This window comes from Carya illinoinensis, chromosome 5 (assembly GCF_018687715.1).
Source record: "Carya illinoinensis cultivar Pawnee chromosome 5, C.illinoinensisPawnee_v1, whole genome shotgun sequence".
NCBI classification, from domain to species: domain Eukaryota; kingdom Viridiplantae; phylum Streptophyta; class Magnoliopsida; order Fagales; family Juglandaceae; genus Carya; species Carya illinoinensis.
This window is the reverse complement of record NC_056756.1, coordinates 38,326,954-38,345,269: the sequence shown is the minus strand read 5'-3', so window position 1 is coordinate 38,345,269 and position 18,316 is coordinate 38,326,954. Positions and strand designations below refer to the sequence as shown.

The window sequence follows — 18,316 nt, the reverse complement described above, 5'->3', positions numbered from 1 at the left end:
AACATCTCCAACATATTGATATGAAAATCTTGATCTTACATCTGCCAAAAAATAGCTTCCCATACACTCATTCTCATCAACCTGCATGGAGTACACAAATCTAGATTTTTTACACTATTGATCAAGAAAGTATGCATACAACCTTTGTGCATCTTCTTCCTCAAACAATTTTTTTTTTTTATTTTCCAAATAATTCTCGACATCCTTACCAATACAACCAATGTTAAAATCACTATATGATTCTTTGCTCAACACTGACATTATCTTTTTTATCAGTACACCAGACTCATTTAAAGTGAGAATGAATTTTTTTTTGCACACGTGTCACTTCTCTGTGCCCACGGAGGAAGTTAATACTTCTTGGTGTGAGTAGCTCATGGTTGTGTTCAGGTACGAACTTACATACTATCTATCTTTCATCATCTTTTTTTATACACATAGTAGCTTTATATCCAATCGTTATTTTAGCGTGTTCAGGAATTTTTCTTTCTTTTTGTTTTAGACTTTTACGCCTAAACCCTTCCTTTGTACAAACATAGTGTACTCTAATAAATTTTCTGTCCTCTCTCGATAATACCGTATGGTTGATACTCATTGCAAAATTTTTTCATCTTGCATATGCCTAATAAAATGTTTGTGCATCTTCAACTTCATCAAATTCCTTCCCAACGAATGGTTCAAAATTTTCACTACTAGAAGTGGAAATCAAATTGACTCCATCTCCCATATTCACTCCATCTCCATCTCCTACATTCACTCAATTTCTATCACCGTCTCCCAAATTCGTGACATCTTCCATGCTCACATTACATTGCTCTTCCACAGTTTCATCCTCAAAGGTTTCATTTACAATGCCTTGTGGACAATTTCTACTCGTTACTATTTCAACGTCATCACTATCCGAACTCCATCCAAAATCCTTCATCCAACGTAAAACAATGTAATCCATAAAATATGAATAATATTGAATATTATATATGTAAACTACAGTAGTATATATTACAACACATGAGTACCCAACAAAATCAAGTAGAAAGTGATAACTTCTACTTTTTTTAATGATAACTTAATGGGTTTGGAACTTTATTCACTTTCTCACACACAAAATTATACTACTCTTCCTCCATATTATTCCATAAAGCTGGACAGCATCATATTCTTCACCACCTTCTGAAGGCATGGTAAACGATTTGAGATTCCCTCAAAATGTTAAGAGTCACAAAAATATATATTGTTAAAATAAAATTTAGATGCTAATTATTAACTTGATTAGATTACATGATCTTTTTCATACATAATTTGACTGCAAATAGCTAGTAGACATGACATTTAGTGTTTTTTTTTTTTTAAACTGCAAGTTAATTAGTTCTCTTATGAAAATAAAAAGTTCTCTTCAGGTTCCTAATCTCAACCTTCGCTGCATTTCTTCGTTGACAAGGAGGTTGATTCTTCGTAAAGAGATCAGATCATGAGTTATGATCACAACTAGCAACATCCAGCTCCAATTAGTTTTCATGATTCTCCTCATCATCATGAAATGCGGCGAAGGTTGATATTAGGAACATTTGACCTTTAGTCCCAAAAAAATTAGCTCTAAATTTGACCTTCAAGCCTCCATTTTGTAGAAAAAATTTAACCCCTTTCCTTAAAACAACATATCTAATGCAAAGCTTTTTAATAGACAAATGAGATGAATTACAATCAAAAGATAATGCAACATAAAACTAGATTCATTCTAATGTAGACTTTTCATTCTAGATTACAACCAGAAACCAGATTCATTCAAAATAGAACCGCAACATAGCAAACATATTTTTCTTTCTAGATTACAACTAAAAACCAGAGAATACAAAATAGATTTAATACCAAGACTTTGATTGTGGGTGCGTCGGTGTTCGAATAGTGGGAAATCGAAACCAAAACCCTACAACAAAAACAAAGGCCATTAAAAAATATACCACCAAAAAAAATACCCTCCACCAACTTGCAATCAAGACTCAAAATGCAAACGTATAAAAAATAAAGAATAACAACAACATTAATTAATATTCAAACTCATGGCCATACAATAATTCATGAAAGAAAACAACTAAACTAAGCATTACTGACAGCACCACAATCATGAAAGTTCCCTGTATTTGAGCAGTTTAGGGGGCGGGGGCGGGGGAGGGGGGAATGCTATATACACAAATATATGGACTTATTTTTTTAAACTTAATATTTTGTGAAATTCTCTCAAAAATATTTTGTGAAATCCTCTCACCATTCCCATCATGTAAGTTGCAACTTGGTTACACTGACGTTTCAAGGAAAAATTATGATGCAAAATCGGTCTAGTCTAAATGGATTTTTCTTAGAGCATACAAATAGGCATAGTCAAACAAAAGATTAAGGGAAAATGAATGCAAACTGATATAGACGAGAATAATCGAAAATGGTTGACTTTGATGAACTTGGGGTCCCAGGAATTTGGTCCTCTGCGTGTTGCTTGCTTGCAGTACTCAATGGTAGGCCTAGAAGCTTCCGATTTGGTTGGTAACGTTAGGGTTTGTGAAGGGGAGAGAGAGAGAGAGAGAGAGAGAGAGAGAGAGAGAGAGAGAGAGAGAGAGAGAGAGAGAGAGAGATATATATATATATATATATATAAAGAAAGAAAGGGAGATATAAAGAAAGAGGGTTTTCGTTCTAAGTTTTCCCGCTTACGTGGCAAAGCCTGATTGGTCTCCGTTGTTCTCCATTTATAGAAATATCTGGTCTAAATCGTTTCTGTATTTTATCTTGTATGAAAATTTAAAAAAGTTGTAATGATTAATATGAGATGAGAGTTTTATGAAAGTGAACAAAAAAGAGAAAAGATATTTGTTGTCCTAAGTATGCAAGCCTAGCATACTCATTTTAAAAAAAAAAAAAGGTAAATATGAGACCCACGTGGAAAAATAATTTTTTTTATGGTGGATTCCACTTTTTTTTTTTTTTTTTTTTCAAAATGAGTATGCGGGCTTGCGTATTTTAGAATTGTACGTAACATTATTCAATTAAAAAAGTTTAAAAAGTTATTTTGCCCACTTAAAAAAAAAAAAGACATTCCGTGGGAATCCACCTATTTAAAAGGGAATCCATTTTTCTTAAAAAGGGGATTGAGAGGGAGATCCCAATTTCCTTGGACACATAAGCAAGTTAATGATTTCAATAATTTTAAAGGAAAATATTTTAGCCACAAAGAGATTACATAAAAGTAAACTTACAAACTGATGTGACTTGACGTGGTACGTAAGATTGTAAAGTTAATTTTATCATAAAACAGATCTAACTAATTTCATGAAACCACATTAGTTTATAAGTTTACTTTATATTATCTTTTTGTGCTTATAACAATACTTCTTAATTCTAAAAGAAGGCCGGTAACCTATATAATAATAAACAGATGCAGGAATATTAATGCAAACTCAATACATTTAAATTTTTTTTTTTTTGTGCCTCAAAGTTATTTGGACCAGATAACAAAAGACCTATTCTTCAAATAGGAAAATCAAGTTAATTCGAACCCTCCACCCTTGTATTAAAAAAAAAAAAAAAAAAAATCTTTCTTGTCAAACCCCGTAGATTAAGCTGGACTGGTCAAAGGGAGGAAAAATCAAGAAAGACATGAAAAAGGAAAAGTAATTATGCTTCAAATATGGAAAAAAGGCAAATAAAATAAGTCTACACAAGGCAAGACAAATTCCAACGAAATGATGGAATTTAGGCCTGAACATGCTGCATGTCAACCAGTTGAAGAATTATATAAATCATGATCATGACATGATCGATCAGCAATATCATCATATGTTTGAATTTTGGGAAGAAAAAGGAAACAAAAGACAAATCAAACGGAACATGAGAGAATTAGTTGATTTCTTCAACAATCGAGCAATTTCCGGTTTCAGTCTTTCCCTTGTACGTGTACAATAATGTTCATTCATTGCGGCGAGGTTTTTGACTGATCAAGATCATGTCGGGCACCAAATCATCCAGTGTCTTTGGAAGGCAATATGCAAATCCATCTAAAAATCTAACAAAAAGCACCACAAAATAATATTTAATTTATTTTCAAAATACAGATGATACGGTACTCAGCGTCATATATATCAATAGATCAATTCTTAATAACAGTCCTAAAAATATCATATTTATGAAATAAAAACCAAATTATGGTAGGAAACTACTTGTAATTAATCATATCACAAGAGAAAAATATGTCAAAAATTACATAAATCATATTTACAATCATAAAATATCTAAGTCCTGTGCACTTTTGAAAAAAGTGAATAAATATAGAATCCACGTAAAAATTTATTTTTTTAATAGTAGATTTCATTTTTTTTAAAAATATACGCGACATTTACACATTGAATAACTTTATCTACCATTATTCCAAAAACTATAACAAGGTTTCTATTTTTGTTGAAGGGAATATTTCATTCTTATCCATAATTCAAAGTCCCAAGGCCACCATGCACACGCAATTAAATTCAATGGCCGTAACGAAACCCTCCGCCTCCTTCCAAGTCCCCATTAATCGTACGTGTTCTATACGTTTATCTCTCTCTCTCTCTCTCTCTCTCTCTCTCTCTCTCTCTCTCTCGTACTTTATGTTTTCATCATGTGTAACTCATTAACAATTAAAACTTCGGGCACTCAAAGGAGTAAATTAAAGATGAAAGAAAGCAAAAAATGGAAACAACGTACTTTGAAATGTGATTTTGTTCTAATTTGTTAAGGCCCCAAATTAAATTAAAATATACAGAAAACAAGAACGAATTATTAATCTTATGATCCGACTTTTCTTCATCATCAATATTCCATGGGTACGTTTTTTCAGAAGTAAATAAGAGAAAGAGAAAGAAACAGATCGAGAAAACATGACTGCAACATCAGATCATGCATCAAACCCTAAAACACCAAACATGATGGTGGTGATGGTGTTGGTGGTGCTGGTGGTGCCATTTCTCTCCATCAATCATGCCCTGGACGGTGCGGAACTCCTCCACCTGGCAAGGGATTGTGATGGGACCCTTCTGATCAAACCCAAACTCTTCCTCAGCTTCCTTCAACAGCTGCATGAAGAGTGGATGGTTGATGTAGATCACAGGTATAACGAACCTTTCTTGCTCCTCACCTTGACCCACCTTGATTGCCAAACACCCCTTTGGGATTTCTTTCAATTCCTTCTTCTCATGCAGCTGCTGGTGGAGGTGGTGGTGGTAGTGGTGAAACTGGAGGTGTGGCATATGGACGTGGAAATTCGGTTGGTTTCTGTCTACCCCAATCCCCATATAAACCCAGAAAAAAAACCTAATTTTTGTACAGTACAAGCTCTGGTTACTGAATTGGCTTTTGTGGGAAAGTTATGATGATAAAACAAGAGAGAAAGGCCAAGGATCAGAGGCAGAGATGACTAGATTGAAGAGGGTCAGAGAGGAATCTGTAAGAGATCTTGGTATATTGCTCATGATGGATGGATCTCAAAGATATTCCGCATATGAACAAAGAGAGAATGGATGAATGAAAGAAAGATGAGAGATTTTTGTAGAGCTGGGGATTGGGGTATATATATACATAGAGGATTAGACGGTGCCAGATGTTTCTAGGTTTTGCATAGTTTGTACACAAAGTTTTGAGCGATGGTCTGATCAAATGGTCAAATCTCAGGCGGGTTTATCTAATTATTATCGCCGCCTCAAGAACAGTGTCAGCTTTTGAGTTACTGGAAGTGTGAATGCCACATCTTCTGTGCATGCCTGTCTTGCCATTTTTAGGGACTCGGTCATTTTGACTTTTCGACCGACCTAAATGTATTTTTTATATATCTTTAAATATTTTAAAAAAATAAAAAAATATAAATTTATTAATATTCAATTTCTTAATTAATAAAAAAATACAAAATACAAAATAAAAAATAAAAGATAAAAAAAATTCAATAAGTTACTTTTATCTGTTCAACTAGCATTTTCTTAAACTAATAGGTAACATTTTTCTTTTAAAGTGTGTTGGAATAAGTTCCAACCTACTAATTTAAAATAGAAAAATTTTATCTACCATCTTTTTAATAACTATGGGGTATTTACGTGACATTTTGAGTCGTGTAATATATATATTTACAATTTTAAGTATAAAACTCATTTTATTAATTTTCTTTTTGAACTTAACTTTTAAATTTTAAAATTCATAAGTTTTAGTACGTATTGTTATGTAAATAAAAATTTTAAATACAAATAGTCAACTAGCATATTTGGAAAAGATTTTTAAATGAGAAATGTTATTTATCATCCTCATACTATACACTAATATGTGATTTGTTATTTTAAATTTTACTACTTGTCATCCCTACACACTATACATATCATTTTTTTCTCTTACCAAACGTGTGATATATGAATAATGAGTAAAAGAATTTAATTAGTTTAAGAAAAATAAAAAAATTTAAAAAATCTAAAAAATAAAAAAATATAGTGTATGGTGTATTTTTATCATTCTATTTAAGCACACATATTTAGATATTAATATGTATATTTAAATAAAAGGAAGAAAATAACAAATTATTTATTAGTGTGTGGTGTACAGCTAGGAGACGATAAGTATAATTTTTCTTTTTAAATAGGTTAAAAGAACCATCTTCCCATGCAATTCGAAAGAAAACCATGTAGAAACTAATATTGTTATAGCTGTGTATGATAATATTATAGAGAGAATTCTTTTTAAATGATAAATCATTGCATTGCATGCGTATACTAAGGGATAGGGCCGAAGTTGTAAGATGTACCTACCTTAGTTATTCATGTAACTAATATATACAGGCTATACAGCCGACGTTACGTTCTCTAGCAGGTTTTTCGGGTGAAAGAGTTGACCTCAAAACAGGTGGCTGCAACCCCTCCTCTAACATCCCATCTTTATCACATGTCAATTGTCAACTAAACATTTTTTTTTTTAAACTCTACCATAAATTAACAGAATGACGTGGTAGAGATGTAGTGTGGACCATTTGTGTAAATAATATGCATGTAGTGTATTTCCATTCGGGTTTCTCGTACCTAATTCTTATTTAAATTATAGAGATAAAATATAAAAAGGAAAGAAAAGATAACTACATCAATTTTTTTATAATAACTTTTGATTTTAGCTAGGATGTGTAGTACCTAAATCATTCTTTTGATTTTTTTTTTATTTTATTTTTTGATTTTTTGATTTTTTGTATTCTAAACTTATATTTTAATAGAATATGAAAAAAGAATATAAAGGGAAGTGAGAAAAAACTAATAAAAAATGAATAGAGAAAGATTATTTTAATAGAATAAAGAAATAATAGGAAATGAGATATATGAAATTTTTGAAAGATGAGTAAAATTTAAGAGAAAATTATAAGAAGTATGATTTTTAACTAAATTTCAAAAAATATTATAGAAAATCAGATGAGAATGCTCTTAGATACGTAGTATGGACCATTTAAGGTATGTCCATTACACATACCATCTTTCAAGCCAAAAGATAAATAAAAATTATATCTTCTTTAAGAATACTTTTTCATTCCATGAAAGATTTCAAAGGGAAAAATTACAAAATATAATCTTAGGTGATGTAAATTAATGGAGTTGTTACACTTTCAAACAAAATATGTCACGTTAACTTTTATGATAATTAAATGCACTCATATATATTTATATATATAATTAGAATTTTTTATTTTTATTATTATAATTCTGCCAATCTTTGATCACCGATTGCCTTCTGGTGGGTTTTTGGTCATTGCCGACCAGCGATATATATTCTAATTATCTCTTTGAAATAGCAGCCACTATTTAATTTAAGATGAGAATTTTGAGTTTTAAGATAAAATATTAAAATATTATATTTTAATATTATTATTGTTTTGAGATTTGAAAAAGTTATGAAAAATTTAAATGATTTATTATATTTTATATGAAAATTTGAAAAAATTATAATAATGAGATGAGAATTTTAAGTTTGAGATGAAAATTTTCAACTGCCAAACCGAACTTAGAGTGATGATAAAAGAATGAGTATTGCTGCAACACCCACCGAGGGGAGTTGACAGTTCTTATTGAACGGTTAAATTTTTATTTTATTTTTTGTTTTTTAATTTTAAAATATTTATTTAAATCTCAAAATATTTAAAAAAATACTTCATTAATCATTAAAAAAAAATAATTAACAAATTTTGTCATATTTCTAAGTGAGAATATTATTTCCTAAAAGAATGGCAAGAGATAGTCTTAACTTTTACATTATATTCATAAGAATCTTTTCTTTAAAAATTTGATAAAAACTCTACCAAGTTTTGGCCTATAAAATACAATTAAACAACTAAAAATTAAAAAAAAAAAAGAGTAAGAAATGAAAAAAAGTGTGAACGTGTCCTATGAATTTTTGTTTTTGTCCTGGTTGATATATATTATATCAATTAAATATTTGTTTTTTATAATTCTTTATTTAATCAAGCTTTAAATTTATAGTATTTTTGTAAAATTAAGTTATTTTTATAAGTTATTTTATAAAAATACATATAAAAAATTGTAAAAAGAATGATACGTAAATCATTTTCTTTCTATATTTCCTAATTCTTTTCGTTTTTAAATTGCTATTTCTAGCTCGTGTTATTGTTGGACGCGTTATTAATGTGTAGGAACGGCGTAGCGATTTGCGAATTCAAAAGAATTTCGTGCCGAGCAGGCACGACACGTGGATAGCGTGTGTCAAAAATTTCCAACGTCAACGGCAGTGGGGTTCCATGACGATAGATGCGAACCACCATGCCAGCTAAGCAATAGCCAATAGCAGGAGGTCTCACTCAAACGTGTCCGAGGATAAATCAATGTGACGTCATGTCAACGTCTTTTTTTATCAATAAAAAAAAGGAAGAGAAGAAATTCGAAATACCACAATTACCCTTGATTTTTGTGAACGTATGTACGCCTAGCCCGCGTGGTAACGTACACGTCATATTTGGGTGCATCCCTTGGACCGGATATTGTGCCTGATTTTATGGAAAATTTGTAGTCGGGGAAAGGTGGTCGACCAATTCCCATTGTCCGCGTAAGGACACATTTTATAAATGAAATGACGTAGAAATTTTTAACTTTTTTATAATTTTTTTTAAAATATTTTTCAATTTTCAATATTTTTATTTAATCGTTATAATTTTTATAAATTTCAAAACGCAACAAAAAAATAATACAATTTAAACTTGCTAGTGAAAATTTAGATATGTTAAGACATGATTTATTAACGGGTCACTGACCGGTCAATTTGCTTAAATTATTAATGACCTGTTTAGACTCATTAATTTTTTTACTCAAAATTACAATTATATCATTTTTAACTTAAAAACAAAAATACCCTAATTACTCAAAATTACAATTAACTCTCTTTTAGACCCTAACTCTCCCTTAGTTCTCAATCGTGTTAGTTTTTACGAATCACGACCGCCTCCCATACTTTTTCTAAATCATAGAATTATGTAGTTAGTTTTATATTTTTAGTAAATATTGTGATTGTAAATTTTATGTGAAATTATATTAATTATGTCAAATAGATTATTTGGGTCAATCCAACCCATTTATATAAATGGGTTGAAATAGATCATGTCATGTCAATATATTTTTAATTAATTTATAACGGATCAAAATGGATCGTGTCGTGTCAACTCGTTGTTTTAATGAGTTATGTTAGTGTTTAAAAATCTACCCAGTTAACTTTAACGTGTTGTGTTTAGATTGACCTATATCGTATAATATATACGACTTGACACGACTCATTAACATGATTTGATACCTTTAACTTAATTTTATTGATAACTTGTTGTCGGTAAAGGTGGTTGACCAATTCAATTCCTATTGTTTGCCTAAGGATAAATTTTATAAATGAGATAAGATGACAAATATTTTATTTTTTTTAACAATTTTCTTTTCTAAACATAATTCAAACATAAAATACTTATCAATTTTTAATTTTCAAGATTTTATCTAATCATTATAATTTTTACAAATTTCAAAATACAACACAAAAATCAATACATTTTTTTTAACTTTAAAATAAGAATAATATTCAAACAAATTTTTAATATTTTTATTTAATTTTCTCTCCCATTTCTTGAAATCCAATAAAACATCTAATTCAAATAATTTCACTATTATTCACAAAATATTTCACTATTATTTACATAATTTTGAAATACTCGGGCCTGTTTGGGAATACAACTATTCCCAGATATTCTCAAACTATTTCACTACTATTCATAAATATTATCAAATATTCTTAGTATCCGAATGAACCTAAATGTCCAACCGAGCCCTAATTTAATTAAAATGCTTATAGCTTTTGTCTATTTTATATAATATAAAATTAAGAAGTAATGATTTGTATAAGTTTCAAATTGACAAGTCTCAAGAAGTTCATTTGTAAAAATGTGGACCTTACATAAAAGTTATTCTTTAATTTTTTAGTAAGATTCATTTTTTTATAAAGAGCCTACACATTTATTTCTCATAAATGTACCTAGCATTATTCAAAATTAAGGTAGTTTCTTCACGTGGATAATTAAGTAGTTTAAATTTCTTATACATATCTTGAAGTTTTTGTTTCCAAAGCAATTGCCGTGTTTCTTTGCATGAGCCATGTGGTAGGCTGACGTGGCATGGGAACTCTCTCTCTTCCCTTCCCTTCCCTTCCAAACTCGTAAACAAAATTCAATGTTATCCATCAGCTAGCTGGTTATGTCTCTCATCCCTAGTCTATTCTTTCACGTCACTTTGCAAGATAAAAAATGTGACAAAGAAATTGCATGTCTTGTTTCTTTGCATGAGGTAGGATGAGGTACTGGGAATTCTCTATGTTTTTTCTCTTCTTCTACTCCATCCAAATTCCTAAACAAAAGTTGAATATATGTTATTCGATCCGTTCTACCTTTTCTTCCTTATCTCTTCGAACACTGGTCTATTCTTCCACGTCATTTGAAGGGTAAAACATGATCAATATCTATATAGAGCTGTGATACGTACATGCATGCATGGAATCAGGATTAGACGAAAGGAAAAAGACAAAGTTCAAGAGTAATATACTGTTCATTCACTGTTGCCCTCCATTTTTTAACTTCTTGATAATCCTCCCGTGTATCAAATACTTCTTATATCTATAACAAGGTAACATCGCTAGCTCTTTAAGAAGTAAAAAAATAATACCTGGAGAACTAGCACGCCTAAGGTTGGAAATGAACTACTTACTCAGCAAGCAACTTGGATTTGGCTTGATAAAATTCTAATTCGACTCATTCAACTATTTAATAGGTCATGTCCACTAACAAAGAATTAAACTATATTCTTAAATGATACAAGCTCGCATAAAGTTTGCCTAAACTGATTTATTAATAATGTTCGTGAATAAGTAGTTTTTATAAAATTAGGCTCTCCAATCGTTAGCTCATATATATACACACTAAAATATATAAAAATACATCATACCATATATGTATATTATATATACTTATATATATGATATATGTACTAGTTATGATGAATAAATAAGTAATATATGCATGAATTATATTATTATATATATAGTTCATTGACTTTTTAATTGCATAAATGTTACAAATATACTAATATCCTAAAGAAGTTAATTGATTGGAGTTGGATGAGACCCAAATAGCCATTTAATTGTATTTGTAAATAGTTATGAATAATTATGATTGTAAGAACAAATTTGTATCTACTTGTATATTGTGAGTGAGAATAATATTCTGTCGTTTTATTTTTTTAAATTAATTAAAATTCTTTTAAGTTGATACACGAGTTGAGCAAAGTGTTCAATTATCTATTAATTGAATAAGGGAGTACATTAATATTAGGACTCTTTGGTACTAGGTCACTTAAATGAATTAAGCAGTATAAAACTGTTGATCATGTTAATCTTAAAGGTCAGATACCAAAAATTATGCTCGGAAATTTGTTAATTGGGAGGCCTTGAGCCCTTCAAAGTAGAGATTGTAAGGCTAATTTTATTGTAAAGTAAATCTAATGTATTATATGAAACTATATCAATTTGTAAGTTTACTTTTGTGAAATCTCTTTATGGCTATAACTTTTTTCCTGTAAGTTTTCTATGAAATAAATCCAAGATTTCTCAAACTAACCTAAATTGTCGCATTACATATTTGATTAATTAAGCATGTAACAATTGGTATTCATAGATATATTGATCCCATGGGAACTCGAGCAATAATGAAAACAAGTACAAACAGAGAAAGAGAATATTGTGAGGAAAAAAAAAAAAAAGCAATAAAAGAATGCTGGATATCAAATTAATCTATTAGAATTGAGAGACCTTTAAGAAATTGAAAAAACCAACTGGTTGGTTCTGTAAGGTCAACTAGGATGTTTTTGTGGATAATCAGTCAAAGAAAGTTATTCTTGGAGTGATAATCAGAGACACTGCAGGTGATATTTTGGCTGCTTTGTATTCAAATATAAAGCATGCAATGAAACCTGTTATAGCAAAGGCACTGACCTTGAGAAAAGCTATGGATTTCTTTATGGAGCTGGGGCCTAGGGCTGTCAAAGGTGATATTTGAAGGAGATTCTCAAATAGTTGTGCAGGATACAAATAGCTAGCATGTGATTGTTGATACTCGAAGCAAGCTCATTGAAAGTCCAAGCTAGAGTGTTTGGTTTACATATCGAGAGGCCAATACTGTGGCAAATAAATTGGCAAAGTTAACTCTTTCATGTTTAGAAGTGAAAGTGTAGATAGAAGAAGCTGGTCCTATACAGATTTTGAATTCAGTTTTTGGAATTATGTTCTAAAAATAAAAAATCTAGCAATCGAGTGCATGAATTATTCTCGTCATTTCTGTTTCCATGGCCCAGACCTACAGATCAGTCCCAGTCCCACAAGGGAATGAAGCTAGAGAGATGGTGCATGAGGTTTTTTTTTTTTTTTTTTTTTTTTTTTTTTTTTTTTTTTTTTTTATATATATATATGTATTTTGTGCTTCTTTTATATTTTTTTCTTTTTTCTTACTATTGGGTGTTAGACTACCTGCGCATCTATTTGATTTTACAATATTTGAAGGTTTTTTTTTTTAATTATTATTATTATTATTTTATTTTTATTTTTATGGCTTCCTATGTTCTTAACTTTGTAGGATTAGGTGATCGAGCCTGCCCACAAGCTGATCAATCATTTGGAATTCATTTATAAAAAATCTACCGATCGAGGGGCATGTAATATATATTATCATAATTTCTTTTTAATCCAAACCCAACATGGAAATAGCCTGCAATATAAGCCCATGCATGGGCGTTGGGCTTTGCATGGGCTTTTTTCTAAAAAAAAAATAAAAAATTCTTCAGTGCATGGTACCTGTTATCCCATTTTAATCTTGAAAATAAATTAAATGCAAGGTAGGTAGCTAGGTTGAATGAAAATTGTATTTTAACCTTCTTTTGTTTTAACATATAGAGGATGATGAGAGATTTTAAGAATGGAAGGCTTATTCTATATATCTTCTCAAGCCAAATATGATTTTCCTTTCTGAAAAAGGAAAAAAAGATTATTTGTTAATTAATTAATTCATTTCCATTTATAGTATATAATTAATTTAAAATTCATTCTAAGATCAAACACACCATTATATATATATATATATATATATATATATATCCAGGTGTTGCATTATTAAATGAAAAAGAATTTAGATATATATATGGAAAATTGTTATATATATACACTTCATGAATGCTATATATAGGAATACAGTTGATCCCTACCTTACCTATCCTTCATTAAATAGCATTGTGAACTGGGCATGACTGGCTTTTGCCAACCCTTAAACTGGCCACTATCAAATTAACGTCCCATAATTATAAATTTTATTAGTAATCTTTTAATTATTATTGTCATATATATGGACTATCAAATTGTAAATACTACTTTAAATTGGAAACAACTTAAACTGCATCTTGTGCGGCATCAGCCAATATTATTAAAAACGACAACTTCATAACCAAAATTAATTTATTTTTTTTTAAATTTTTAAAGTTCTTCTACATACAGTTACTTTTATGTATTCCTTACGTACTTCACTAATGTGATTGGTCAAAACCGTTATTTTATATTAAAAAAAGTGATGTATTCAATTACATTAGATGAGTGTGTAATGAAGTACGTAAAAGTGATTGCACGTAGAGTTTTTGAATTCATAATATTGATGTGTCAAACATTAATATAATTAATCACAAAAAAACTACCAATTAATATGACCTACATACATGGTTTGTGTTTGCTTTGCTAGTGGATGATCAGTACCATGAGATACCAATTATAACACACAATAACAAAAGTTCAAAGCAAAAAACAAGAAAAATTCCAACATCAAAGCACACATAGTTTTTTTCATAGGGAATCCTATTTTCTTTCAAAAAGAAAAATACGTTAGATTTGCATAGTGTAAAACTGTAATGAGAAAAAAAGCACTCAAAATTATAGAAAAATCTAACGAGTCGAATAATATTAAAACATAGCAACACTGTTTAATAAACTACCAAACAAAATACAATTTGAAGGCTGACTGAAATGCCCTGAACAGTATATATCCGATGATATAATAGCAAAACTGTTGCCTTGCCTCCGGCAAAGTACGTACATACGTTGTCGATCCATAGGTTTATCGCTAGACAAGTACTTCTTCCATCGAATTTTGATCACCTCCCTCCCTCCGTGACTGGCCAACAGGACTCCACCGGAAACAGTCTCCTCCGGCAGCCAATGAGTCAGCAATTGGTTTAATTACCAAAATGCCCTCCCCCACGGCGGCACACAAGAATGTGCCGATAAACACAAGGAGTGCCACAGCAACATAGGCTTCCTCATCAGGTCTCCAAAACACGGACAAGACAAGACCCACAATTTGCACTTGCAACGCTACCAAAACTGTCCAAGCAAGCCCATAGATCCGAATCCTCAAGCCCTTATTGATCACTAAAGATACCACCTTCCAACAAGAAAACAAGAAGCATAGGGAATACCCGATGCCAAAAGCACCAAACACAACTGTACTCAACAAAGGGTATGCGCACAGAACTTGGGTTCTGTCATCGAAACCGTGATTGGAAAAAACAGAGCTTTGCGTGAAAATGGCAGGTAATTTTGTCTCCAAAGGTGCAAAGAACACGCAGATTATTTGTAACGTCAACATGGGCAAGCATGTAACGAGGACAAAAGGAATGGCCCATATGTTGTACGGGGTTTTCTTCTTGATCGAAACGTTAACGAGGAAGAGTAGGGTTATTAGGAAAGCAGGCTCGAATAACCCTAAGGAGAGAACCAACTGTATTTTGCAAAGGTTGGCTTGTTTGGATGGGGTAGGGTAATGGAAAAGATAAAAAAGAAAACGTCGATGAAAGAAGGGTATGCGAAAGAGTTCGCTCAGAGCCCAAAAGATGATGAACAAGACAAGAATGCAACGCACGGACCATAGAGAATTGAAGTTTTGTAAATGGTGAAGAGTGCGCGACTTGAACCGGAGATAGAAAATGAAGCAGAGGGACAAGAGGGAGAGGAGGAGGAGGGCGGTGATGAAGGAAACGATGGTGTAGTCGAAGGTGGAGTCAACAAGATCAGGCAATAATGAAGGAAAGAGGAACATGGATATCCCTAATTCCTCGATAGATCTCTATGATCTTCGATCTCACACTCCCCTCTCCCTCCGATCAATGATCTCTCGTCGCCTTCTGTATATATAGTCACTACTACCTTTCGTTTGATGTAAAATGGACAGTTGCTGATGAATTATAGGATGAAGAAGATATTGTATAATGGTGGTGGCCGCGAAAGTTTTGAAAAGGGCGGCCAGACGACGAAAACATGCATCGACTGGTGATGATGGAGATCAGGAAATATGGCATTTGCTGGTCGGAATTAGGGAATGAGAGACAGAAAGAGATTTAATTAAGGGCATGCAGTATCTCTCTCCCCCTGTCCCAACCGGCGGGGAAGACAATAATATGGTGCTGACAAGGTACAGATCATTGTTTTGGATCTTTTGATGCACAGAGAGAGAGAGAGAGAGAGAGAGAGAGAGAGAGAGAGAGAATTGTGGGTAAGATGAGATGGCTCCTTTGACTTCGGATTTGAACGGTTCAAAGCTTGATCCTGGACTTGCATACATGATATATATATATATATATATGTACACATATATATGGATTCAATTCCCAATTAATGATTAATTCAATTATTACACCTCATGCTTGCATGCGTCGTTTTTTCCCATTGGACTAACTATATGTACAGGCCCTTGAGATTCTTACTATGAATGTGTTGTCGTTATCCGTACATACCTTTTGCATCCTTATTCGTCTGTTACAAGAATACCGGTTTCTAAATATTAATTAATGATGTCTTTCAATTAAATTGAAGGGTTTATTTACAAGAAACTCTCGTAATCTAATTTCAACATATTTTGTGCTTAATTTGGATTATTGTATCGATCAATGAGTTTGCATATATAGTTTCCAGTTGGCCTGCCGTTATTTAGATAGACATGACAACAATGTATATAAAAACTTAAAAAATTCCTACTGCGTTTAATTCATATTTACCAAAACAGGAATATATTACTTTTCTTATAATTTAATGTTACTTTAAATTATAATGGCTCGATCCTATCAATTAAAATCGATGATTTTTGTTTTATATTCATTTGTTTTTATATAGATCAGGTGCTACTTGTAACTTATTATATATAATTAAGGAATACTGACACCACATATATTGATCTGTGCGCGGTTGTTGTATAAATTAATAATAATTAGCAAAACCAGATCATTAATTGATGATCGTTTTCTTGGTTGTCTTATAATCCCATTTATCCATATATAGTTTATAAATTAGCTGGCAGATCATGTGAGTTGGAAATTGAGACATGATCTTACATCATGATGCGCATATACATACAGACATGATCTTAACACTGCTATAAACACAAAAAATTTACATAAAGTAAACTTACTAACTGATGTGAGTTTTATGAAATTCGTTAGATTTAATTTAAAAAAAAAAAAATTTTACAATCTGACGTAAAAAATCAAGTCATATTAATTTATAGGTTTATTTTTGTATAATCTATTTATAGTTAAAGTATAAAATGAATTAGAGGAAATAAGAAATTATTACTATCCAATTATCTAATTCAAAGAAATACATTTTTTAATTCTAAAAAAGAAAAAAGAAAAACTCATTTAACTCATAATTAAAAATTGGCATACGGTACATCAAATCACAATGTATTAGGTCTTTAAGTTTTTTTAAAAGGATCTAGTTTTTGAAAAAGGGATAAAATACCATTTAAAGGTGAAAGAATAATTTTTCCTTTCCATATATAACAATTCAAAGTGATCTGGTCATATACATATCCACTAATTAAGAACCCTTTTTTTTTTTTTTTTTGGTGTGTTTGATAAGAATAGACTTTAAGACTCGTGTCAATATTTCTTGTAATTACTATATATACATCAATACTCTAAAATAGGAGCGGGATGAGATTATAATATATATAATATTATTTTCCTTGTCCGAGTATTAATGTAAGTTTCCTTATTTCATTCTACCTTCTAGAGCTGTTCATTTGGGTTTCGAACTGGATATCTGGATATACCCGACCCGTAACCTGGGTTTTAAACCTTGGCCAGTTTTCGGACTAGTATAGGCGGGTTACAACTTGGGCCAGAACCTGAGTGAATCAGGATTTTTTGAAACCCAGAATCTGGGTTTCGGACTGTAGCCGGGTTGGGTTTTTTTTTTTTTTCTAAAAAAAAAACCTATATTATTTAGTTTCTTTCAAGAAGTATTTTTCTTTTAAATCTAAGAGCCTATATTCTATTATAAATTTTTCAAGAAAAAATGTTGCAAAGCATATTCTTTCATATATAAAACTAATTGCCTTTTTAACTAAATGCATCTAAAAAAACATAATACAATCATTACATATTTCATTATTTGGTATTTATACATTACAAAACACAAATTACAATATATGAAATTACATATCAAAAGTGGATTACATAGAGCCACCAATACATAATATGTTTGCTTCATGCAATCAATGCATTCCTCCACAATTGAATTTAGTTTCTGATGAATTTCCTGTCTCAGAACAGCCATTACTGGTCCAAGTTTATCTGCAAGATGTATTCAACAGAAAGGTTTGTGATTATCTGCATGTATGTAAATGTTGAAACAAAATCAATATATCATCTGAATT

At 30.9% G+C, this 18,316-nt stretch overlaps 2 protein-coding genes across 2 annotated transcripts; both read right to left on the bottom strand.

Moving 5' to 3' along the window:
* Positions 1–4,725: 4,725 nt before the first annotated feature.
* Positions 4,726–5,692, bottom strand: LOC122308948 (auxin-responsive protein SAUR32). Its single transcript, XM_043122230.1, has one exon. The coding sequence runs from the start codon at positions 5,313–5,315 to the stop codon at positions 4,926–4,928; it is 390 nt and encodes a 129-aa protein (XP_042978164.1). The 5' UTR covers positions 5,316–5,692; the 3' UTR covers positions 4,726–4,925.
* Positions 5,693–14,725: 9,033 nt separating this feature from the next.
* On the bottom strand, positions 14,726–15,700 carry LOC122310326. Its single transcript, XM_043124221.1, has one exon. It carries the CDS (start codon positions 15,698–15,700, stop codon positions 14,726–14,728), a length of 975 nt encoding a protein of 324 aa, XP_042980155.1.
* Between the last annotated feature and the right edge of the window lie 2,616 nt (positions 15,701–18,316).

What these genes read in the sequence shown, in the direction of transcription:
- LOC122308948 (XM_043122230.1), bottom strand. Translation starts at nt 5,315, where the DNA reads ATGGGGATTGGGGTAGACAGAAACCAACCGAATTTCCACGTCCATATG.
- LOC122310326 (XM_043124221.1), bottom strand. Translation starts at nt 15,700, where the DNA reads ATGTTCCTCTTTCCTTCATTATTGCCTGATCTTGTTGACTCCACCTTC.